This window comes from Meleagris gallopavo, chromosome 1 (genome assembly GCF_905368555.1).
Source record: "Meleagris gallopavo chromosome 1, MGAL_WU_HG_1.1, whole genome shotgun sequence".
Taxonomy (NCBI): Eukaryota; Metazoa; Chordata; class Aves; order Galliformes; family Phasianidae; genus Meleagris; species Meleagris gallopavo.
The window spans coordinates 9,592,862-9,617,411 of NC_139404.1; the positions used below are offsets into that span (position 1 = coordinate 9,592,862).

The 24,550-nt window shown below is 36.2% G+C and overlaps 1 protein-coding gene across 1 annotated transcript in view; it reads left to right on the forward strand.

Moving 5' to 3' along the window:
- PCLO (piccolo presynaptic cytomatrix protein) overlaps positions 1-24,550 on the forward strand; it is a 332,768-nt gene that overhangs the window by 159,735 nt on the left and 148,483 nt on the right. Inside the window, exon 7 of the mRNA XM_085216368.1 lies at positions 20,972-23,183. Coding sequence (XP_085072494.1) covers positions 20,972-23,183 — 2,212 coding nt within the window. The remainder of the gene's footprint in view (positions 1-20,971; positions 23,184-24,550) is intronic.

Consider the following 24,550-nt stretch of genomic DNA (forward strand, 5'->3'; position numbering starts at 1 on the left):
AGTCTTATGATCTGATCCAGAAAAAAAGATAGAACATTTTCTTTTCTTTAAAAGTCACCTTTCAGTATAACAGCCATTGCATTGTGCAGAAACAACTGGTATTTGGTATAGTAGAGTATGGAGTGAAGAATCATCTTTGGTTGTATGATGGAAGACTATCCTAGATTTAAAGTGCAAAGACTTTTCCTTTTTTTTAGGAAATCTAAGTGGCATCTGTGGGATGTGGTTTAATGAAACTCTTCTTCTGTCACTGCTAGCAACTGATCCTTCATCTTGGCCATGTGTACACCAGTCTTAAAGCCTAGTCTGAGATTGGCCTGATTTGAATGATTCCTATATTTGCATTCAGTTTACTGGGGTCAACCTAATAGTACATTAAAATATGTAGTGATAGATTAAGTCAATGGGTCTGGCTAAGCACACGGGTTCCTATGTCCCTGAAGGGTGTCCCACAGCTACATATGCGGCTGCTTCATTGGTCATGGACAGATCTTATTTTGAGTTTGAATTCAGGCCAGAAATCCAGAGAAGATGTAGATGTACCCACTGAATTCCTTTTGTTCTTTTGTACCTCTGTTGGGCTCATGCTAACTGCATGGGAAAAAAAAAAACAACAACACGATCTGGGTTTCTGTGTCATCATATTATCACAGATTGGTTTGGGTTGGAAGAGATCTTTAAGATTATCTAGTTCGAACTCCCTTGCTATAGGGAGGGACACCTCCCTCTAGACCAGGTTGCTCACATTCCCATCTGGCTTGGCTTTGAATGCTTCTGGGAATGGGGCATCCACAACCTATCTGGACAACCTGGTTCCAGTGTCTCACCATCCTCACAGTAAAGAATTTCTTCCTAATATCTAGTCTAAATCTGCCCTCTTCCGGTTTAAAGCCATTTCTCATTGTCCTGTCGCTACTTGCCCATGTAAAAAGTTCCTCCCCAGCTTTCCTGTGACCCCCTTCAGGTAATGGAAGGCCACTCTAACATCCCCCTGGAGCCTGCTCTTCTCCAGGCTGAAGAGCAACAACACAGACTTTCTCCATAGACGAGATGTTCCAGCCCTCTGATCATCTTCATGGCCTTCATCTGGATCCTCTTTCCTATTATCCCTCATATGCCAGTTTTCTCCTCTCTTACCCTTTGTTCATTTTTTTCCGTCAAAGGGGAGAGATTAATAATTTATTTGATATGCACCATTAGCATTCTCTCATCCATGAAGGTAGTAGAGAGATAGTGATCTGATTCTGCTTATCTGTGCTTCAAGGACATAGAAGAGACACTCACAGCCTCATCATTCCTTTGCTTTTGAAGCACAATCACAGCACATGCAGATTCTTGTTCATCACTAGTCAAAATGCATAGTTCATAGCTGTGACTATGCTGAAAAATAGTGTTTAGTACTTGAGAATTTGCTCTATCAAATGATGTTATTGTTCTCTCTATATATGTTGTAGTAAATATGAGGCATTACTTTCGAAGCAATCTGCATCATTTTCAAAAGATCCAAAATCCCTTAGGAGCTATGTGTCTGTTTTGCAGAAGTGACCTAAATGCCTAGAATATTAGATATAACTGACTTTTCATAATGAGACTTAGGTTCTATTAGCAGTTGAATTACTTTCAAAAGAGTTTCCTGCTTCACACTCATATAACTTAATCTCTCTTCCTGTCTAGATTTTCTATAAAAAGATGTCTTTAAAGTAGAAGTGTGAGTTCAGTAGAGCAATGCACTGATGGGAAGGGGGATTCAAGGGCCACTGATTCTTACAGTCCCCAGCACACAACTTCTCTTCTGCATTTCAAAAACATTCACTGGAAACTGAGTTGAAAAGTTAGTCTCTCACTCACCTACAAAGACAGTTCATGACAATCTTTTATCTCTGTGTAAATAGTAAAATATCTATCTTTTTACACTTCAGCATTTCATTAGATTTGAGATTGCTTTTTCCACTGAAAGTTTGAAGCATTTACAGTTTAGAGATCTGTTACCATTTCAAGCTACTGCTTCCTTTGCTGTATTTTAAATCTTTTGGAATAACCTTTCTGTGAATTAAATAAGCCATCTTTTTTTCCATCTGTCAGATTTTAAAACAGACAAGACTATCTCACATTTGGTCAACATATCATATAAGCCTTGTTTTCTAAGTATTTAACTGGGTCATTCTGAATTGCCTGTTACGTTTAAATTAGTTGAATTCATACCTTCTATATTCAATACAGGAACACTCATGCATAGCAGAAAAAAATATTATATTCAATCTTTTCCTTTTCAAAGGAGACTCTTCATAATCTATTTTGAAGTGTGAGATTTATGGCAGAGTTGACACAGAGCCTAGGCTTTCTGTCACTTGGACCTTTTCTTACCTGCTGACAGCTCATCCATCTCCCTGTTAGCCAGCTCTCATTTACACATTAAAAAAGATCCCATGGCCACAGTCCTCAATCTTTTGTCTTCTATAAAAGACAGAGAAGAATGAAGATATTGTAATCTCTGCACTCATTTCCAGCTGACTTGGTTATCTAACCCCATGATTCCATTTTAGGAATTCTTTGAGATTTGGGTGTACGGAAAGACCAATATAATGTTCCCTGCTTTAGAGTAACAAATACTATACATATGTACAGCAGAATAAAGCAGACATAGAAGAGGGACAGAATAGCATACACTGACTATTAAGCTTGAACTTATTTGCTTCTGTTTTGCCTCAAACTCTTCTCTCTTACCAAGCCATGGAATGCAGTAGTTTATCTGAATAGAAAGGAGGAGGATACCATTTCTACTAGTATAATTGCCTGCTTATCTTAGATGGACAGGGACTAACCTGTCTGAACTCAAGAGAAATTCTTTCACATGTTCTGCTGACTAGTTCAACTTCTTGCATTTTATTCTGTCCACTCTCTTAGGAGCAGCAATGACAAAAACTCAGAAAAATTGTACCGAGAAAATGAGCATACATCCTCAGAAACTTTGACAGATCCACTTCTATAAAAGCTTCCCTGCAAAGGAAGCACCGAATGTGTCCTATAGACAGACATTTGGTATACTAAAAGCAGAACAACAGATCACATTAACTGATGCTAAAGCCTCTACAAGTATGCTTTGTGCAGCTGGAGAATCTAACATTGGACTGGATTCAACCTATGGTTTGATGTTGTCCAAATGGAGTCATTGGTTTGGGCTGCTTTTCCCTACTGAGATTTGAACACATTTGAGATATCCTTAGAACAGAGATTCTCCAGAGCTTTCTCCAGAAAGTATCTAGTTTGCATGCACAAAAACCTCCCTGCAAACTTTCCCAGTGTGCAGTAATTAGAGACAACATGGAATTCGTTCTTGTCAAAGTAGAAAACTAATGCCTTCTCCAAAACTTTATAACATAACGTGAGCTTTATTTCCAACACTTCTTCCCTTAATATCATTAGGATATTTTTAAAAGTTTATTAAATATTGCCTTGATCAGCCAAATGTGATTAAATGTTACTTGGAAGTAATCCGAGACTGGCAAAAAAAAAAAAAAAAAAAAAAAAGGATAGCTCATATGTTCTTCTTGAAAATATCTGAAAAATACCTCAGTACTTTCAAAACTAATGATCTGATGCTTATGCAAAATAAATAAATAAAATAAAATAAAATAAAATAAATAGGGAAGGATGAAATCAGGCTAATCTTTAATGTCTAAGCTGCAAGTGTTTTGATAATGCATTAATGTTATAAATCATCACTCATAGCTCTGAAGCTTTACATCTCATCTCTGGAAGTACTGGCTAGATCTGATTCTCTCTTGCCATAAGTGCTACACCATCATTTGGGCTAATAACACGTAGTAGTTATTTTTTGAAATTAATAAGACTTGCATATGAGAGAACTAAACTTATGAGCACTTCACCTTGGTCCTCATTCTCAAAATGTTTCTATTATGACATTGATTTGCTATGTAAATGTTTTTGTGTTAAAAAGTATTTATTAAAGTAAATAACTATATTTACAATTCTGAATTAATCTGAGATTTTAATTGTACGCATGTGGTTTACATATTGATGCTCAAAAATCCAGTGTAAGTATTAGGAAATACTGGCAAAAATAGTTCTTTCTACTGCCTTTCTTTTATTTCTTCCTCAGTATACTATTATTTATTTATAAGCTAATATTTAGCAATTACTATTTTTTAGTGGAACTATAATTTCCATCTGCAAACTGAAAAGAGCTATCAGGTTAAATTGGTCACTGTCAAATTGGAAGGCAGCTTTAAGTGGAACAAACAAAATTTGGTCATAGACTTGACTCTTTAAAAATTTAATTGCAATTTAGATTGTAGGAAAAATGCACTCACATATCATTTTCTGATCAATTCAGTACAGGAATCCCAATCACTTTGGAAAGCAGAATAGCAATTCTGCACAATGTTCCAAAATGAAATTCGGGAATAGTACAGACAATACAGGTAGAAAATTAAAAATAATAAAAACAAAATCAATCCATCAAATTTCAGAAGTATGCAATACAAGTACTAAAAAAAATTGAAATTCAGATATGACTTAAAGTATAAAATGCTTGGGCAAAAAATAGAAAATTTCTTTTATATAAGATATGATATAGTATTAATTGTCGTACCTTATTCCTCAGTGCTTGATGAGACTTCAGCAGTTATACTACATACTGTTTATATCAGCACCTTTTAACACTTTGAGAGAATTAAAAAATAAAAATAAAAAAAATATATCAAAGTTGAGCAAAAGAGAAAAGATAAAAGATTTAGAAAACAAAGCCTTGGATGAGAGGCTGAATGAGCTGGCTGTGTTGATCTAGTAAATGGAAGACCAAAACTAGACAAGATAGCACACTTTCACTACATTAAATAGAGCTATAGGTGAAATACCTACTAACCACTCTTCATGTGCAATTGAAGCAGAAAACGAATATCAATTTGTTTTGTGGGATATTCAGTAGGTAAGAAGAAAAGCTTTCTAACTGCAATAACACAAATACTTTATAATCAAGATATTAGGATGAGACTGTGTTATCTGAATACTGGTAATAACACAAAGGGATAGCATACAGGACTAATTATCTTTCCAAATCAGAAATATCTTGAACAGTATAAGTAATAGTATTAGCTTTAAAAATTGAATTCAAAAATTAAATACTACTTTCTTCAGTATTCGTGGCTCTTGTTACATATTCATATCCACATTATTGCTGTACTGATACAACATTTTTCACACAGTGCTTGAGTAAACCACTCAGGGCTCTTCCTTCAATCTCAGTGGCCTCAGTACTTCGGTTCTTTATTTACAAGATAGGAAACTGAGATAAAGAAAATATGGCTGTAATGAAACAGCCTAAGTGATACCAGCCTTGTCCCATCTATTCCTCAGTTGTAGTGTCTTTTTTTTTTTCTTTTCTGCATTTAGCATTCTTCTTTTTATATTTTTCTTCATTAGCCTAGATAAGCCAAGCATCTTCCAGTATGCATGACAGGAAATATGTTTCATGTTAGATATTGATGGTGTAAAATCACACCTAACATGATCTCTGTAGGTTTGCTAAGTACTTACAGTCCCTGCACTTAGAATGAAGCTCCAAGACAGATATTATAAGTACCTAATTTGCTCAGTGCTGTGACGCCTAATTCAGACATTTAGAAACTCCAAATAGATGAGTAAGTCTGAAACATTGTCATAGGATATGGCTTAGACACATCTGTGAAGCACTGATGCAGAGCTTGAAATTTCTTTCTTGGTATTCCTTCTATCATTCTGTGTGAGAGTACGGATGAAGCCTGCCTTTTGGCTCTCCTCCTCCAGAACTTCTTGGATTCTCACAGACTTAATTTGGATCTAGGCTCTGTTTCTGTTCACATTCCCCATCTGTCCATATCTTCTCTCTAATCTCCTTGCAAAACCCTACTTCTGTTTCCCAGACAGTCCCTCTCTGACACTTTCTCTCATGCAATCTGAGCGGTTCCTGCTGAAGTTCAGCTTTCATTCCGTTGCCTTACTCACTTGGCAAGCTGTTGGCTATTGCCAAATGCAGCTCAAGCATTGAGTGTGCTGGTGCTCTTACACTGCCTGGCAAGCCTATGCCCTGGTGTAGGACCCTGGGGTGAGCTAGCCATTAACTAAAAGTAAAGACAGTTTGAAAATAAGTAGTATAGAGGAAGGATCTGAAGAGGGTTAAATGCTGGAGACTTTCTCAGTATGTGTGAGATATATAATTTAACTGCTGATTTCTGCAGATCTGGACAATTGCTCCAGTTTAGACAGTCGGCAGCTGCCATAAGTGAAAAGATAATCAGGAGACGTGATAGACAAAGTGAATCAGAATGACAGTTACCTCCCTAAAATTTATGCCTAATATGGAGAAAAGGAATTTGAGCCTTGATGTTTATTTTCTAATCCTGTATAGGATTAGAACGTAGCGCCTCAGGAAATCACAATGTAGCATGTAAGTAGTATTTACTCGAAAAACTTATGGAGCACATTTTCTATATCCTCTTGCATTGTTGTGGTTCTGTTGTACGTATCATAGAATCACAGAATGGTTTGGGTTGGAAGGGACCTTTAAGATCACCAGTTTCAACCCCTCTTCTATAGGCAGGGACACCTCTCACTAAACCGGTTTCCTCACAGCCCCATCCAGCCTGGCCCTGAATGCTTTCAGGGAGGAGGTATCCACAATCTTGCTGGGAACCATGTAGATGTTGTAGAGGATAACAGTGAAAGAAGCTGATACTTTTGTCTGAGTGTAAGTTGGAGCCAATGGCTGTCTTTTTCAGAAATCTTACTGTCTGGTTAATTACTTACATCATATTGATGCTCCTTTTATTATACCAAGGTTAGAATCCATAACAGAAATATTACAGCCTTGTAGAAAGGAAGAGAAAGGAAGGAAAGGAATCAACAAGTTTGTCCTTTGCTCATTTGATCAGTGATATAATAGTACGGAGAGTTTTATAGTAATGCTTCCAGACACTTCTTTAGGCAGTAAAAGTCGTTCTTTTGACAGCAGTAGTGTAGGCTGCTCTGAGTCCTTATGTTCTTACAGCCTGTTTGAACATTGCCCGTCTGAAAGAATTGTAACCTAGGCAGTTGCTTTTTTTTTTTTTTTATTTTAATTTCTTCATTTGGTGAAAGAGCTCATAGAAGATGATAAAAACTTGTGATGAGTTACAAAAGTAACATTGTTTTACTTCATACATCTGTTATTGTTTAACTTAAAATTGTTCTTTTTCATATATTCATATACATATATATATATAAATAAAAGCAAAGTGGCTTTTCTGAAGGATATTTTGTAGACATGACTAATAGTACCTTTCATCTCAACAACACTGCACTTGTAGAATACTTGCCTACATTGAAGCTCTTATTTAATACGAATAAATACTGAAGTCCTTACTGTTTCACACCTTCCACAGCATCTTGGTAAGAAATCCATAAGGATGTGATTGCCTGTATTGCCTTCTGAAAACATTAAATAGCCAAGCACTTCAGCCATCACAGTGTCTGAGAAAAAGATTACCAACTCATCAGATTGGGAGCAGTGTGTTGAGATAATATAGTCCTACCTCCACCTCAAAGTTGGGCTAGTTTTAAAGTTAGGTTGGATAGCCTCTTGAATTTTGAGAATCTCTGCAAATTTCACAGCCTCTTTGGGCAGCTTTAATTGCTCCCATGGCAAAGAATTCATGACTTCCCTTGTGCAACCTGTGATTTCAGTCCTTCACTGTGCATCTCTTAGGAGGTTGTAAGTCTACATTCAGTAATCCTGCCTCTGATATTTGAATCATAGAATGCCCTGGGTTGAAAGGGACCATAATGATCATCTAGTTTTAACTTCCCTGCTATGTGTAGGGTTGCCAACCATCAGACTAGGCTGCCCAGAGCCACATCCAGCCTGACCTTGAATACCTCCGTGGATGGGGCATCCACAAACTCCTTGGGCAACCTGTTCCAGTGTGTCATCACCCCCTGTGTGAAGACATCAATTAGCTTTTTTTTTTTTTTTTGAAAATGAAGCCTCCTTTTTTTCCCCCTTGATTCTTTCAATAAACTGTAATTTTTCCTATGGGGCAAAAGGAAAAATGAGCCTACTACATCTGGCAAACTGAAGGATTATACAGATTTGAAAAGAAAAAATGGTAATGAGTTTTTATTTTTTTTTCTTTTGTTTTAATCTTATTGGAAATATTTGGGGGGGAAAAAAAGTTTTTATTAATTGTAAAAAGATTTGTTTGTCTAAATTGTTCTAGAAATATTTTTCCTTTCTCAGAATTTGTCTGAACATGGTCCTTGCAGACTCATTCTGCTGGCCCTGTTTGAGCCAGGGGTCTGAATCAGAAGACTTCCACCGGTCTCTTCCAAACTCAATCATTCTGTAATTCTGTCATTCTGCTAGAATACAATCAATAAAGTAATTGTTGGAAAGTGAGAGGCAATGATAATTAGCTGTTTGCTTCAAAAACCAGAAGGAGTCTGATATATGGAATTGCTTTGAATGTATATTATGAACTAGAGATATTGACAGAATAGCTGAGACCTTGAAGTCTCCTTCTGCATCAGATTTTTTATGCTATTTTCACCAGTCACTAGTAACTTACTTTGACAGGTATCTTACCCATATTGATACATTATGCTACACAGACACAGAGTGAGAAATAAAGGAGAAAACAAGGTGGAACAAGAAAGATCTCCTGGTCACATAAGAGAGCATCAGAGTTGAAATAAAGTATGTTTCAATGTCATCATACTTATGTAATAGGGAGAAACATACAAATGACTTAGGATAGCTCTGTATTTCTAAATCTCTATCTGAAAGTCACTGCCATTTGCTGAAAGATACAGTACAAATAATTTATTATTAGATGCCAAAGCATTTTTAAAGAAATTTAAAATTATTATTTTCTGCAGTTCAGAGTGTTCAGAGTTGGAGCTTAGTCTGGAAAATTTAGTGCAGAACTGGTGAAGAGCAATCAATAATTTATAGTTTCTCCTGAGCTGGTCATATAGCATGAAAAGGCAGAAGAACAAGTTGAATGCTCTCCGTCTTTCTGTTTTAGCTGTTGTTATGTTTCTACACGCAGTTCAAAAATTGGAACAGTTTTGTGAGAATGGACGCTGCAGCACAATTTCATGTCAGTGTCTAACTCCTTCAAACTTTTGTCTATGACAGTGACTAATTCATATACTTTCAGAAAAGAATGAGTTAGTAGACTTTTGAGGTTAGGTGTTATTTTCCTCTCTTACAGAACTTGGTTTACACTCAGAAAATTGTCATAAGGTTCCTTTTAAATGTTTAGTGTTAACCATTAAAAGCAAAATATTTTTTTATATCTATGAAATTTCTTTTTCTTTAATCTGAAGACAGAATATAAAAAAATAATATAAATAATAAAATAATATAAAAATATATATTTAAAAATATTTCTCCTAAATGAGAATGCTGTGATATAGTTCCATGAGTGATAGGAAATTTCTCTTTGGTGTAGTAGGCTGATTATATGTTCCAGATCTATGATCATAAAAGAAAGTAATAGCATTCTCTTCACAGTATCTTTTTATGTCTTGCAAAGAGCTCAAGGTTTGCTTTTTATAAGACACATCTGTGACAATGGTTTATTCATCATGACTTGGTCTTGAGTTTGAATTGCTCTACAATTTATGAAATATTATTCTTCTTATGTTACTTTGTGCTAAAATATATTGGATTTATGTTCCCTTTTCTAATTCTTGATCATCTTACCTCTGAAATTATTACTATGTTACTGCATTGTAGTTATATTTCATGAATATATAATCCATAACATGCTTGAGGAGGGAATCAAGGCTGTGGTGGAAAAGCAACATCTGAGTTTAAAAATGTTGGCTGTGGTCAGATACCAAGTCACTGAATGTTCTCCAGGAGAGGAGCGCAAATAAAGAGAAATATTTCATCATAACTTCAGTACTTGCTGTTTATAGGTAAACTTATGTTCAAACAGCATGATAAAGAATTGCACAGTCATGTGCAAAGCCCCTAGACAATGTATGGTAAGATAAATGGCATTGATGATTCATCAGTCAAGATAATCAAGATAATCATCACTATTCAGCCAGCCTGGCTCCTGTCTGCTATATGTACAGTGAGGTACTGGAATGATTACTATGCATTCAGCTTCCATAAGAGAGATCTGAAAATTAAAGCAATGTTTCCTGCTGAAATAATGAAGCAGCTAGTTCTATAAGCATTACAGATTCTGTAATGCTTATGGAAATGTTCTTTATTTTTGTTTATGTACTTATCAAAGATCAATTAACATAAATAGTATCATCAGAAAATACTGTAAAAACCATATTAGGTTCCTCCTTCAGTGATATAAAAATGAATTAACAGCAATCTTCATGAGAAATGACTTGATGATGGGAAGAACACATATAAAAAAGGCAGAAAAGATAAACAAGCCAAGTGTGTATTTGGAAACAATCCTAGCTGATACTTCATCTGAATAAATTCAGAATCCAGAAGGCTCAGGTATAAGATCTGGATTTCTATCTTTTACCAGGCAGCACAACCTTATTTGACCATGGTAAGCACTGTGAAAAGCACATTCTATTTTTCTTGTGCTTTTTCTTCAACTACATTACTATAAGGTCACCAAATTTCTATTTTCCTGTCCTGTTTAGAACAGGAAAGAAGAAAGTTATGAGTCTAAATATTGATATTAAAATAGCAGAAAGAAAATTAAATTAAATATCACTGCTTTCTTCTTCCCTGTCCCTATGCAGTTTGAATGTCACATTGACAATAAGCTGTTGAATTAATTTATAAAAAAAATGGAGCACTTGCTTTTCTGAAAATTTCAGTGTTAGTCGTATAAACCATGTATAAAAATTCCTAAAACAACCAGCTTTAAAAATATATCAGTAAATATATCATAAAAAGAAAAGGCACAGGCTGTTCTTAAAATCAGAATTCTCCCAATTTTGTTTGCAAAATTTTTGTGTGCTGATCAAGAGTGAGTTGAGTGCCTTGACTGGATTCCTTCAGTGAAGACTTAGTGCTGATGTCCAGTCTAGTTTAAATAGTATCAAATAATGAAACATTTGCCACCTCCATGTACTGAATTCAGAGTAGTACCAACAGAAGGTAGAATACATATAGAAGAAATATAGAGGGAAAAAAAAAATATAAAAAAGTAAATTTCAAAACAATTGCTGCATACCTTTTAAAAGTCTTCATTTTACATTAAAAAAAAAAAAAAAGGATATAAATTTAAACAGGTAAACAGGTAAAATAATGAAAGTTGCTCTTCTTCCATGAAAAGTTCTATTTTGTATCAATATAGCAATATAGCAAGTTTCTTTGTAAGTTTATTCTATTATTAGTGCTATCTTCAAAAGATGGGGTCTTTGGAGATTTTGAGTGGGGTGTGAGAAGTTAATTTGGTTTTGTTTAACTTCTATTGCTTAAAAATGGGTTTGTATCGAACTGGAATATCCACTTTTATCTGAGAATAAGAAAGGGATGTATTTTTTGTGTGGTCTGGCTAGTACACTTTGTAGAAAAAATGTAACAGAAAATCTGGGCATACTGTGAGTGGTTTTCACACTTCATAAGTATGGCCATCTGTGGCAGATGATCTATTCTATGTGTTTGTTGTCAGGTTTGGTTTCATTCATTTGGCTTGGCTGGAAGCTTCTGGAGAGAGATTGCTCCTATCCTGGGAGCAACAGAGCATATTTTAGAGGGAAATCTCATGCTTCAGAGAAAGAGGGGTGGAGAGAGGGGGGGAAAAATGTTGCATGCAGAAGTTCAGAGAGGTGCTGAGAAACTGCAGAGAAGTGACAGGAATGGGTTCACAAGCTGAACTGATGGAGAAAATGATGAGGCGGAGGAGATTGTGTAGAACTTGCTGCAGACCAGAAGGCTTCTGAGTTGTTGGAATTAGATGAAACCTGGAAACGAGGAGTCAACAGGAAAGGCGAGTGTCATAAACCATTGTTCACAGTCTGCCTGGCCAAATTCTGTTTTAAAATGTTACATGTAAGTGTTCATATGAAATTTAGCTTCTGAGTTTTTTTACCTTTTTTGCACGTCTCTGCTACTTCACGACAAAAGTCTGGTTGAATTAAGGGTCTTGTCATGCCTTCTAATACAGATGTAGAAATATAATCATCATTAGTCTTCTTAACTTTACTATCCAAAATGTTACTTAGAATTAGACAGTGTAAACACACATTCTGGAATGAGGACTTTGGCTTATTTAAGAGTTATTAGCTTATGATATAGCACAGGTTTATCAAATTGTTCTATGTCTGTTGTACTGAGCTGACTCCTTCACCTGTGCTGTTGTTCAGTGGAGTAATGCTGGATATTTTGATAGCTGTGCCACCACCATGAAGCACTGTTGGTTCTGATAAACCAAACATGATAAACCTTGCAGAGCTTATATGCTACTGGAGGGGAGTGAGAAGTGTGTTTTTCTACAGTAGAACATGTCTGCAGTAGTAAATTTTAGGGCACTTTTGGAAAGAGAAGGAAGGAAAATTGGTGTAAGTTGTTCTGCAGGCACACAGCAGTGTGGATGAACTCAGGATTGAGCTGAAAAGACAGAAGGTGTAGCCACATATAGAAAGACCTGCATTATGCAGCCAGGTGCTTGAGGAGTTTGTCTAATCTGTGCTTTACAGCCAGACTTACATGGCCATTTTCTGCAAGCATGAACCACATTTCAGAGAAAGTGGTTAATAAGGGCTCTACTCACTCCATCATCTTTAATCTAGACTAGGGGAGCAAAGCATTAAAAGTGGAGAGTGGAACAAACACTGCCTCTAGAATCAGAAAGAATGGAGCCCAAAGCCTCTGACTGCTGAGGTTGTGAGAATCCTGCATGGAAAAAATGGTTGAATTCAGCTATCATTACGGAGAGAGCTGAATTAAAAATCTGCTTTCTTTCAGTTCAGTAGTGTGGAAGACTACCTCAGATTAGCTCTGTACCTTATGTCTGCATTTGGGCAGATGAATTCTCAGTCTAGCAAATAAACACGGGCTGTGGAGCAGCATGGGAGGTCCTGTCAGCCACTATCCATTGGAGGAAGCAAGTAGCAGAGAATAGGCAGAAAAAGACAGGATTTTCTCACACCTTCTTTGTTTATTTGCTTTTTCTTGTAAAACAAGATTAATATTTCCATTGTTTTTGAGAGAGGGTACTTTTTTTCTTTAATTACATCTGAAAACTGAAAGTAGTCTGTTATCAGTTGAAAACAGATGGTGTTAATTCAGCATACACATGTCCTACTGATAAGCATAAACTGTTCTGAATTTTTTCTCACCAGCACTTTCTGGCCAGGATTCTCTCACTGCAAAGGGAGAGAATTAAAAGTATGTTCTCACTGATGGACTATTCACAATCCAGTAAAATTTTCAGTAGATGAGATCTGAGCTTCAAACAGGAAGAATGTTCCTCTGATTGAGAGGAATTACATATAATCATGTATGTTACATGATGTGAAACAGTGCACTATTAATTACAGTGAGTGAATGAGTCCATGCAAAAAAGATTTATTACTTAGCTTTCTCCTTCCAAGATGAAGGAATGTGGTGCTTTTTTCTACTGCCACAAATAGCTTCATTATCAACTAAATCTGAAATTTACAATTAATCCTGTGGTACAATATCCTTTAAAATAACTGGTTTGAAATACCAGTGGCAGAATCACATAGCCTCTGCATCGGAATGTACTACTTAGGTACAGCTCTATGCCATGAGTTAGTTAAATCTGAAAACAGGGAGTGCTGGAGATAACAGCACATCATGTACATAAAACATTTTTTATCTTTATTAAGCACTGGCAGCAAGTGGTCCATCTGCTTCACAGACCTGATAACTTTCCACACGTTAAGCTGGGAACTTCTGAGTATCCGCAGTTCTGAACTCTTTAACGTAGTGCACCCTGCCACTGAAATGACAGGGAAAAAAATAAGTGATGATGAAGAAACACTAATGGTGTTATAGTGTGGTATAGTGTATTGTAATATAGCACATAGCCCTTGTGAGTCTGCAGCCTTTTTCTAGATCTTATTAAGCACCAACTTATAGCAATTTTAGTTTTGCCATTATTTTTTCTTCAGGTGGTGAATGTTTCTCTTTTACAAGTTGTTACGCAGTGCAGAGACTTCAACATACTTTGTACAAAATGTTTTGTCATTTATTTCATAATCTTTTGGGCTATAGAAGCAGAGTATTTTTCAGAAACTTCAAAAACTTTTATGAGTCATGAGAAAAACAGAACCTGGGTAAATCCATTCATTTGGATTTACCATTTGGATTCATTTGGATACTTTCTGACTGTCTTCTGAAAAAAAAAAAAAAAATAACAAAGAATTTACAATTAGGGAAAGATTTTAATTCACAAAGGTTTCTCTGAATTGATGGTATGAAAAAATACTTATTAAATCAGACCAGTTCTGAACTATGTCTGTAGTAATATAGTACATAGAATACTAACTAGAGCTTATAGTAAAAATACAGTATTGGGGATTGGGAGAGGAGCGTTTTCTTTCTGTGAAGTTTATTTGTAGCTTTTAATATACTGATATATATATATATATAAGTAAAACACTGTAGGGACCAGAGAGATGATCATTCCTCTGTACTCATCATTGGTGAGACTGCATTTGACTGGGCCCCTCATTAAAGGAAAGACACTGAGGTCCTGGAGCATGTCCAGAGAAGGACAACAAAGCTGCTGAGGGGTCTGTAGCACAAATCTTATTAAGAGCAGCTGAGGGAACTGGAATTATTTAATGTAGAGAAGAGGAGATTCACTGGAGTCCTTATTGCTCTCTACAACTGTCTGAAAGGAGGTTGTGGTAAGGTGGGAATTGGCCTCTTCTCAGCAGTAACAGCAATAGGATGAGAGAAAATTGTCATAAGTTGCACCGGGGGAAATTCAGGGTGGATATTAGGAAAATTTCATTTTAGAAAGAGTGGTAATGCATTGGAACAAGCTGCCCAGGGAACTGGTGAAGTCACTGTCCCTGGTGGTGTTCAGGATATGTGGAGATGTGACACTGAGGGACATAGTTCAGAGCACATGGTGGAGATGGATTAATGGTTGGACTATCTGGTTAGTGATCTTTTTCAACTTTAATGATTTAGTGATTCTGTACTCAGCATATTTGGGTAAAATCACATAAAAACAAGCAGTTATTAGGCATCAGTAGTATCTCCTACATAGCAGCTATGTTATGTCTTGCAGTGTTTTCAAGTACTTCATAGTGAAGTGTGAAATCCATATTTGTCATTCAGAATGCAAATTCTGGCAATGGTTTTCACCTGTTTTTGTAGACAGGATCTTTCCCTTCTCCTTCTCCTCTTTCTTTCTTCCTTCACCTTCCTCTCCTCTTATTTTTTCTTTTTCTTTTTTTTTTTTTTTTTTTCTTTTTTTCAGAGACTAAATAGTGGGAAAAAAAATATTTAACCTATATGAAACATACATTTTGATGATGCAGAAGCAGTGTTCCAGTTTGAGAATTTGACTCTGCTTGACAGGTTTTCACTGTCTGAATCAATCTCCCAGAATCTTTTTACTCATTTTAAAATAACTGAGATAGATATAATTCCATATGCACTGAATAAAATTGAACAGCAAATCTCTCACATGAGCTTGTATCTCAGAGCACTTTGCAAAGATAAATAATACAGTTTCAAAGATAAATAGCAATGAATTTCAGAGGGAAAAAGAAGAGAACCGTTGCCCTTTGGTATAAATTTAATCTTAAGAAGGAAAATACTTTATACACTATTGTATTATATTGAGGGAAGTATGAGGAAGAGACTGCTACAAGCAGAAAAAGCACATTGTATAGATATCATTTGTATATATAAGCTGAGGAAATGAAAACACAAGATTGTGAATAATATGTATGCTGTTGCCTATTATCAGTTAAATTCACACATATGGAGTATTGTTCCAGTTGCACATTTCAAGTCAAAGTTTCAAAACATTGGGTTTCATTATTACATTCTGATTTTCCACTGATGTATCTGTGCTTATTTATATCGCAGTTTAACATTTTTACCAGTGTAACTGAGGAATGAGCTGCCCCATTGCCCTTTGAGAATAAACTATCAATCCTGCTCCAAATGGATCACAGATAAACTGGTCTGTGGAAAACAAAGTCATCTTCCATACAAATATTGGAGAACAATAATTACGTGTACTCATGTAAAGTAGATGAATCAGAGGTTTGGATCACTTTGAAAACCGCCGTGTGAAGTTCACATCTGTCTGTAGTTTGCATATCAATTTTTCATTGAATTTCTCCTTTTTCCTCCTGAGATCAAAAGAAGCGTATGTCCTTTTATGTGTTTTACTGAGGAAAGACATTGATATCTCATGTCACATCAGCTGTTAGGAAGTGCACTGTGCTGTTCCTCTTGCATTTGAATGAAAATGTCAATTTCAAACAATTTCACAGAGAAAAAGAAAAGAGCAAGAGGATGAAAAGTACAGAATTCCTCATTTGAAGAATGAATGACTCTAACTGAAACATATGAAAGAAAAAAAAATGCATATTGTTTTGGAATAGACTATTTCTAAAAAAAAATTATATTGGTTTTGACAGGGTGATATTTATCACTACAGAGCATCCAAAGGAGTGACAAAAAAAAAAAAAAAAAGAGAGAAAATTAGACTGACTGGCATTCCAGCGCTGCTGTGTGATTTAGGAACTAGTTTTCTGCTCCACTGCTCAGTTCCCAGAGCAAAATTCCTCCAGAAAAGTAAAAGATGATAGTTCCATTAAAGAAAAGCTTTGTCATATTACTCATGAAATAGGATATTTCCCTCCTATACACAAGGCTAAATTCAGCTCATCTGACTCTTCTTCCACTCCCATTGTCAGCAAGGACACATGAGGAAAGACAGTGCTGGCTGGCTAGTGGGGTTTTATTGGTGGTTAGACATTTTGCACAGTTTGTATTATTCCACTGTATTATTTTATAAATACACTTTATAAATACATTTTCTTTATGATGCAAAATTTCTATTTTCCTTTACTTGGTTTCCAAACTGTGATTCGTCATGGATGTTATGTCAGCTAGTTGAGAGAACTTTCTCAATATTCTTGCTCTGTTTGTTATCAAAAGTAACAAACCTCTAGCCATTGGCTAGAGTATTTATGTAATCTATGGTATCTACGTAACAGATATAAAGCCTAGAAGGGTACACAAAAACTTGAATGAGAAATATTTTTTGTTCCTCTGTGGTGTACAGCACTTTCCTCCACACTGTTGAGTTCACAGAGGATTGTGGCAAAGGAGTGTCTTCTGCTGTGACCTGGTTTACTTTTAGTTTTTATGTGTCGTGGAGTGTAGGTAGTCTAACATCACTGTCTATTGCAATCTATTTACCTTTTTTCTAATTCCCTTCTCCATCATACTTATGGGAAGTGAGCAAACAGCTGTGTGGTGAGCTGCCTGCTGGGTTAAACCACAGCAATGGGGAAGCCGTAGGCCACCATGAGGCCTCCTTTTCTATTCTCCAGGCTGAACAAAGCAAATGACTTCAGCCACTCCTCATATGTCTTCCCCTCTAGACCCTCTACCATAGCCCTCTTTTGGATTTCTGTAACAGTTTTATGTCTTTCTTATACTGTGTTGCCCAAAATTGCCTGCAGTACTCAAGGTGAGACTGCACCAGCACAGAGCAGAGCAGTACAATCCCTTCCCTCAACCAGCTAGCAATATTGTCAGGCAGCAAAGAAAAATTTTGCTAAACCTATTTGTATTTTGAGTTCCTCTCTGTTATCGTGTCATTAAACTGCAAGACTGAGGAATGCATTCTTCTCCAATTTTTACTTTCAAAACTTTGTTAACAATACAAATTGCTGGGAGAAGGGATCATAGGATCATAGAATGGCTTAGGTTGGAAATGACCTTAAAGATTATTGAGCTACAACACCCCTGCCATGGGCAAACTTGTTTCTTTGTCAGTTCTTTACTCTGTACTACTGAGGGCAACATATCTATAGCTTTATCTCAAACACAAACTTTGGGGTTATTTTTGCAAGTTCAGCTTCATCTCAGAAGCTGATATGACTACCATTATATCCATCCTAAAGGGATGTCCCAGAGTAGTTTGAAATTCTATGTAATCACCAGCAATAAAGTAATACTTTTATAAGGTTATCATGGTAAAAGAAGCAGAATAAATTAGTTCTTGAGATTTACAGTCAGCATGCAGAGTAATGATTTGCTAAACACAGAAAGATTTTTAAAAATCACGGAAGACAATAACAGATGACAAGAAGCAGATAGATTAGAATAAGGAAGATGAAAAATATGATAAAATATGGCAGAAAGTATTATGGCTTCTTAAATCAAAGAGGTCACTAGCGTCACTTACATCCAACTTAACGTTTACATAGTAATTGTAAGCCCGAAGAATGCCCGTCCATATTTGATGTTTTTTTAATTTCTTTCTGTAGTAGTCTGATGACGGTTTCTTCTCTCTTTCCTTTGGATACTTTAAACCTAAAATGAGCATAATTTTATAAACATACTACAGTGACCAAAAATACACAGAGGGCTAGATGGAATTATTCCTTTCCACTTCCAATACTTTATTTTCTTGTTTCTTAAAGAGTGTAGAATTTGGTGTAGGTCAGGCCTAGCTTGGCTATTTTCCCCAATTCCTTCCATCAAGGAAAACACAAAACAAACAAACAAACAAACAAATAAATAAATTTACTACCAGTCTAAATTTTTATCTACCAAAATACTGAAGTTGACCTTCCTTTACATCTACTAACACAGTTCCTAGGTAACATGTTAATACAACTGATGATGAAAATATCTAGGAAGAAAAAAAATAGCATTTTATCACAGTATTAAAATCATTTTTTCTTTTCCAAGTGTAAATTTTATGAGATTAGTAGCTGAGTTCTATAGGTTGTAAATACTTTTTCAAAAACAAGCCTTAGGTCTTCCTAAAGTGTTCATCAATCTGATATGTAAACAAATATATTCTTTTTATGTAGACAAAGATAGTAAAAGAAGACACTTTTTTCAGTAAAGTGCAGTTTTAGTTGACATAGGATTTATTCATCAGCATTATAGCTAACATCCAAAAATAATTCTGTAAAATGTTACAGATCTTTTAATGAATGTGTTATTAATAGCTGTTCCCCAAAACTGGTGACCATCTGTGATCAATTCACCATCTGTGACTGCTATATGAATTTGGGAGGGGAGAATAATAGTGGTATTGGACTGAATTTACAATATAAATTAATAGCCAACTAGACCTACTGTAGATGATTAATTTGTCTTTGATTATAGCTACACACTGAGCTAGAGAAAATGATATGCTTTGATTTGTTGCCACAATATGGGTTTGGGGAATGTACATGGGAAGTTGAAAACAAAATTAAATTACATTTATTGAAATCTGAAACATGCAAAAGTTGATGGTATTGAGATGAAGATGATGAAAAGAGATTAAATGGCACTTGAAAACTGAATGTTTTTCTAAAGATCCATTACAAATGTAGATTATTCTGATTTGCTGAGATCACCTTAAGGTTAGCAGAAAAAGAGGTTGTCAGCTCTCTAAAAACTTTTAGACTTTCTTGACAAAGAAACTAGGAAAACTGCTATTTTATTGCTAATTAAAATTATTCATATTTACTTCTTATTTGAGTGAAATAGCATTTATTTAAGAAGAAATTCCATTTTAATTAATAATAGTTAATGCTTGGTAAAGTGCTGTGCTTGCCTGTGGAGGCGGAAGTGACAAGTTGGTTAATATTCTTTTTATTTCATTACTTAAAGATCACTGAAGTGTTTTTGTATTTTTCTCTCAGCAAGGCTGCATTCTATAATAGCTGATGTGATTATTCCTCTGTACATGTATAGACCCATCTTTTATGCTTAACTATGGCAAAGTACATAAGAAGCTATTGGGAAGACAGGGTACAATCTCAGAATCATTAAAATGTAATGTTTCATTGTATTTATATTGAAAAGGAGCCTAAATTTACTTCAAAACCTTTCACAAGCACTAGTAATGTAGAGGGCATTGTAGCTTGCATCTAACTAGTTGTGTGTAACTAGCCTGCTTTCCTAGCTGATGGAGAGAGTAGAGAGCTCCAAAAAGTATCTCATCAGTATATGATATGTAGTTTTCTTAGAGAAGCATTAATCACCCTCTTATTATTAACTGTGGGGAGTTTTGTACACCTGGTGTGAAGTAGATTATTGTATTTTTATGTTGCTTAAATTTTGATGTTGTAATGTATAGCAATGGAGTTAAGGAAAAACAGGAAGGGACTGGACTATCTGTTGTACCAAGTAGGATGGCACTAGAAAGTTCTTCTTTGGTGTCTGGATTTTATTTCAAGTTGTAACTGATCAGTATGCACTCAGAATCTTATTCAGAGATTTCTATTACATTGTACAATTATATGTTTATATATAGACATAAATATTTATGTATGTACATTTATAATTATACATATAAATTATTTCAGTTTTTTCAATTATTTTATAAATTATTTTCAATTATTTCAAAGTGTTAAGTAAAAGGAAGGTGCATAGATCTGCATACACTAACCTCATCCTAACACGTATACATATAGTGTATATGTTTACGTATGTCAAGATAAAAAAAAGTAACTTTTAAATTACAGTCTTAATTCCATTTCAAGAATATAACATATATTTATCAGTGTCAGGTTAAACAAGGCCCTAGTGAGTGTCTCCCTTATTTTGCATTAGACTGCTCATCTTGATCTTCAACAGGCTATAAGAATTTATATGATCCTGTTTCCTGAAGCTTATTTGAGGACACCACACGCTTCCTCTCTGTTACAGAAAGTATGTGGCTAAGATACAAAGCCATAACAAGAATAAGGTTTTAAATTCCTTGTGATCTATTGGCAATCAAGCCTCCAGAATAGTGATTGAGTCTTGTTTCTTCTGTTACAGACAAAAGGTTCTTCAAGCATCACTCCATCTGGCACTCAGAAGAAGGTGAAGAGGACTCTGCCCAACCCACCTCCAGAGGAAGCAACAGCAGGAACTCAGTCACCATATACTTCTGTGGGATCAGTTTCACGCAGACGGATTTGTAGGACCACCACTATGGCCAGAGCCAAAATTCTTCAGGATATAGACAGAGAATTGGATCTGGTTGAACGGGAATCAGCCAAGCTTAGGAAGAAGCAAGCAGAGCTAGATGAGGAGGAAAAAGAAATAGATGCCAAACTGAGGTACTTGGAAATGGGCATTAATAGGAGGAAAGAAGCCTTATTAAAAGAAAGAGAAAAGAGAGAACGTGCCTATCTCCAAGGAGTAGCGGAAGAACGTGATTATATGTCAGACAGTGAAGTTAATAATACCAGGTCAACCAGAATAGAAACTCAACACGGCTTGGAAAGACCACGTACTGCACCCCAGACAGAATTTAATCAGTTTATGCCACCACAGACCCAGCCCGAGACACAGTTTGCCCCTGCTACAAGCCCATATGCTCAGTATCAATATTCATCTCCTGCTCTGCCTACGCAAGCACCAACTCAGTTCACACAGCAGTCACATTACCAACAACAGCAGCCTTTGTATCACCAGCAGGTTTCCCCCTATCAGACCCAGACAGCTTTCCAAACAGGAGCTACTATGTCCTTTACTCCACAGGCTCAACCTCCACCAACTCAACAGCCATCCTATCAACTCTCATCACAGATGATGGTGATACAGCCAAAGCCAAGACAAACTCCATTATATTTGGAGCCTAAGATAACAACAAACTATGATGTGATTCGCAATCAACCTCTCATGATAGCACCAGTTTCAACTGACAATAATTATGCAGTATCCCAGCTGGGCAGTAAGTACACTACCTTGGACTTAAGGATGGGATTAGATGAGAGAAACAGCATAGCAAGCAGCCCTATATCAAGCATATCTGCAGATTCATTCTATGCAGATATAGACCACCACCATACACCCCGAAATTATGTGCTGATTGATGATATAGGTGAGCTTACGAAAGGAACAGGAACACTTGGTTCTGGTTTTAGCCTCCATGAAAAAGATCTAACCAAAACAGATCGACTGCTTCGCACAACTGAGGCCAGGAGAGCACAAGAAGTATCAGACTTCCTAGCACCACTGCAGACTTCTTCTAGGTTACATTCCTATGTTAAAGCTGACGAAGACCCAATGGAGGACCCTTATGAGCTCAAACTTCTGAAACACCAGATAAAGCAGGAGTTCCGTAGAGGTGCAGAAAGTCTTGATCACTTGGCTGGCCTATCACAGTATTACCACCCGGAGGGCAGCTTCAGGCACTTTCCCAAGTCTGAGAAATATAGCATAGGTAGGCTTACCCTTGAGAAACAGGCTGCTAAGCAGCTTCCAGCAGCCCTCCTTTACCAGAAGCAGTCAAAACACAAGAAAGCTTTGATAGATCCCAAACTAACAAAGTTTTCACCTATCCAAGAAAGTAGAGACCTTGAGCCTGACTATTCAACCTACATGACTTCATCAAGCACGTCATCACTTGGGGGAATTACTACTAGGGCAAGGCTTCTTCAGGATGATATAACTTTTGGCCTTAGAAAAAACATCACTGACCAACAAAAATACATGGGGGCACCACTAACTTCATCCATTGGTGCAGGCCTTGGGGCTGCACTAGGTCCAACAATGAGATCCACATTACAAGATGAAGCAGACAAGTCTTATAGCAGTGGTAGTAGATCTAGACCCTCATCCCGACCCTCCTCAGTATATGGGCTTGATTTGTCTTTGAAAAGGGATTCTTCCAGTTCTTCTTTAAGACTAAAAGCCCAAGAAGCTGAACCCCTAGATGTTTCATTTAGCCATGCAGCACCTTCTGGAAGAACTAAACCCACCAGTCTACCTATTAGCCAAAGCAGGGGAAGGATCCCGATTGTAGCACAGAACTCAGAGGAAGAAAGCCCGCTAAGTCCCGTTGGCCAACCAATGGGAATGGCAAGAGCAGCAGCTGGACCCTTGCCACCAATATCTGCAGATACCAGGGACCAGTTTGGATCAAGCCATTCATTACCTGAGGTCCAGCAACATATGAGGGAGGAGTCACGGACTCGAGGCTATGATCGAGATATAGCCTTCATCATGGATGACTTCCAGCATGCCATGTCAGACAGTGAAGGTAAATTAGGCCTCAGACTGGTATCTTACTATCACAACACAAACCCTCATTTCTATGCATGTGTCTAATTTTTGTTATACTGCAAAGACTCATTCTTTATGTTCCTTGGTGCATCTTCTATGTAACTACTTTTTTTTTTTTTTTTGAGTTTTTTGGATGTTGTTGGTTTTGTTTTACTTTATATTTTTTATTTTACCCTAACAGCAGTTTCTGGATGGTGTTATGCTACTCTGGCATGCTCGCTGTATTGTTGATTTGCATTCCTTTTGGTTTTGCTTGTGCATTTTCCTTTTCTCTTGTTGTTATCTACTTTTCTAATGATAGTATGTAGAATACTCTGTGTACAATGTGTGCCCTACCACCAGTCTTTATGTGGAGTCTTCTCTGGTGACTGTGGATCATTGAACTTATTTGCAATAGTTTTTGTTGGGATTTGGACACAATCTCCTAAATCCCCTATAAAAGCCTCTAGTGATTTTATTTGCATGAAATTTCATTGTAGAATTCAAGAACCAATAATTCCATCTCCTGATGCACCACTTTAGATCTACGTTTACATTGAAATAGTATGTTCATTAAGTACATATTGTATGTTAGAACCATATAGAGCTTAACATGGTAGCAAAATAACATTCTACATATGGTTTGTCGAAAGCATCCTCTCCTGTGGATCTCCATGCATTCAGACTTGTGATGATGTAAGATAATTTGTTATTTGGATGGTGCAAGACAATCACATCTTTCAATAAACTTTCATAAAGTATTTTACTTCTACTGATGGAGTATGCAGTGTAGCTGGTTTTCTATGCACCACATACAATATGTCTGCCAAATAAGCACAAGAGTTTATCTCACTTAGGTTCATGGAAGGAACCTTTCTGATGTATTATAAATGGTGCAATTAAAAATGTTTCTTCTAAGTAAGTACAGCAGAGTGTTACAGCTGATGTTAAGTAATGAATAATTGCAAACTATGTACCTCTTTTGTTTTAGTCAGTTCAGATTTAATATATTCTAAATTGTTTAAAGATCATAAAGCCAGACTGAAAGAAAATGAAATTAATATGTTCAAAATTGTATGCGCTCCCTTAACTTTTTCTTATGTGTATTTACTGCACAATAAAAGAGACTTTGCATGCGCTATATTGTCTGTAAATGGCAATGATTGTCTATAAAGACAGATTTGCATGATTATGAAGTACTATGGTTTATTTTTCAGGTTTATACTAACCTCGCTATTCCTAGTTGCATTATTGCCTTTTTACATAAACTGGATCTTTCATAAACATTAGAAAAATGAAATCTATTTGCCTTCCTGGTACCACAATATATTGTAGTGTTTGGTTCTGTAAATTGCCTCCTCATGA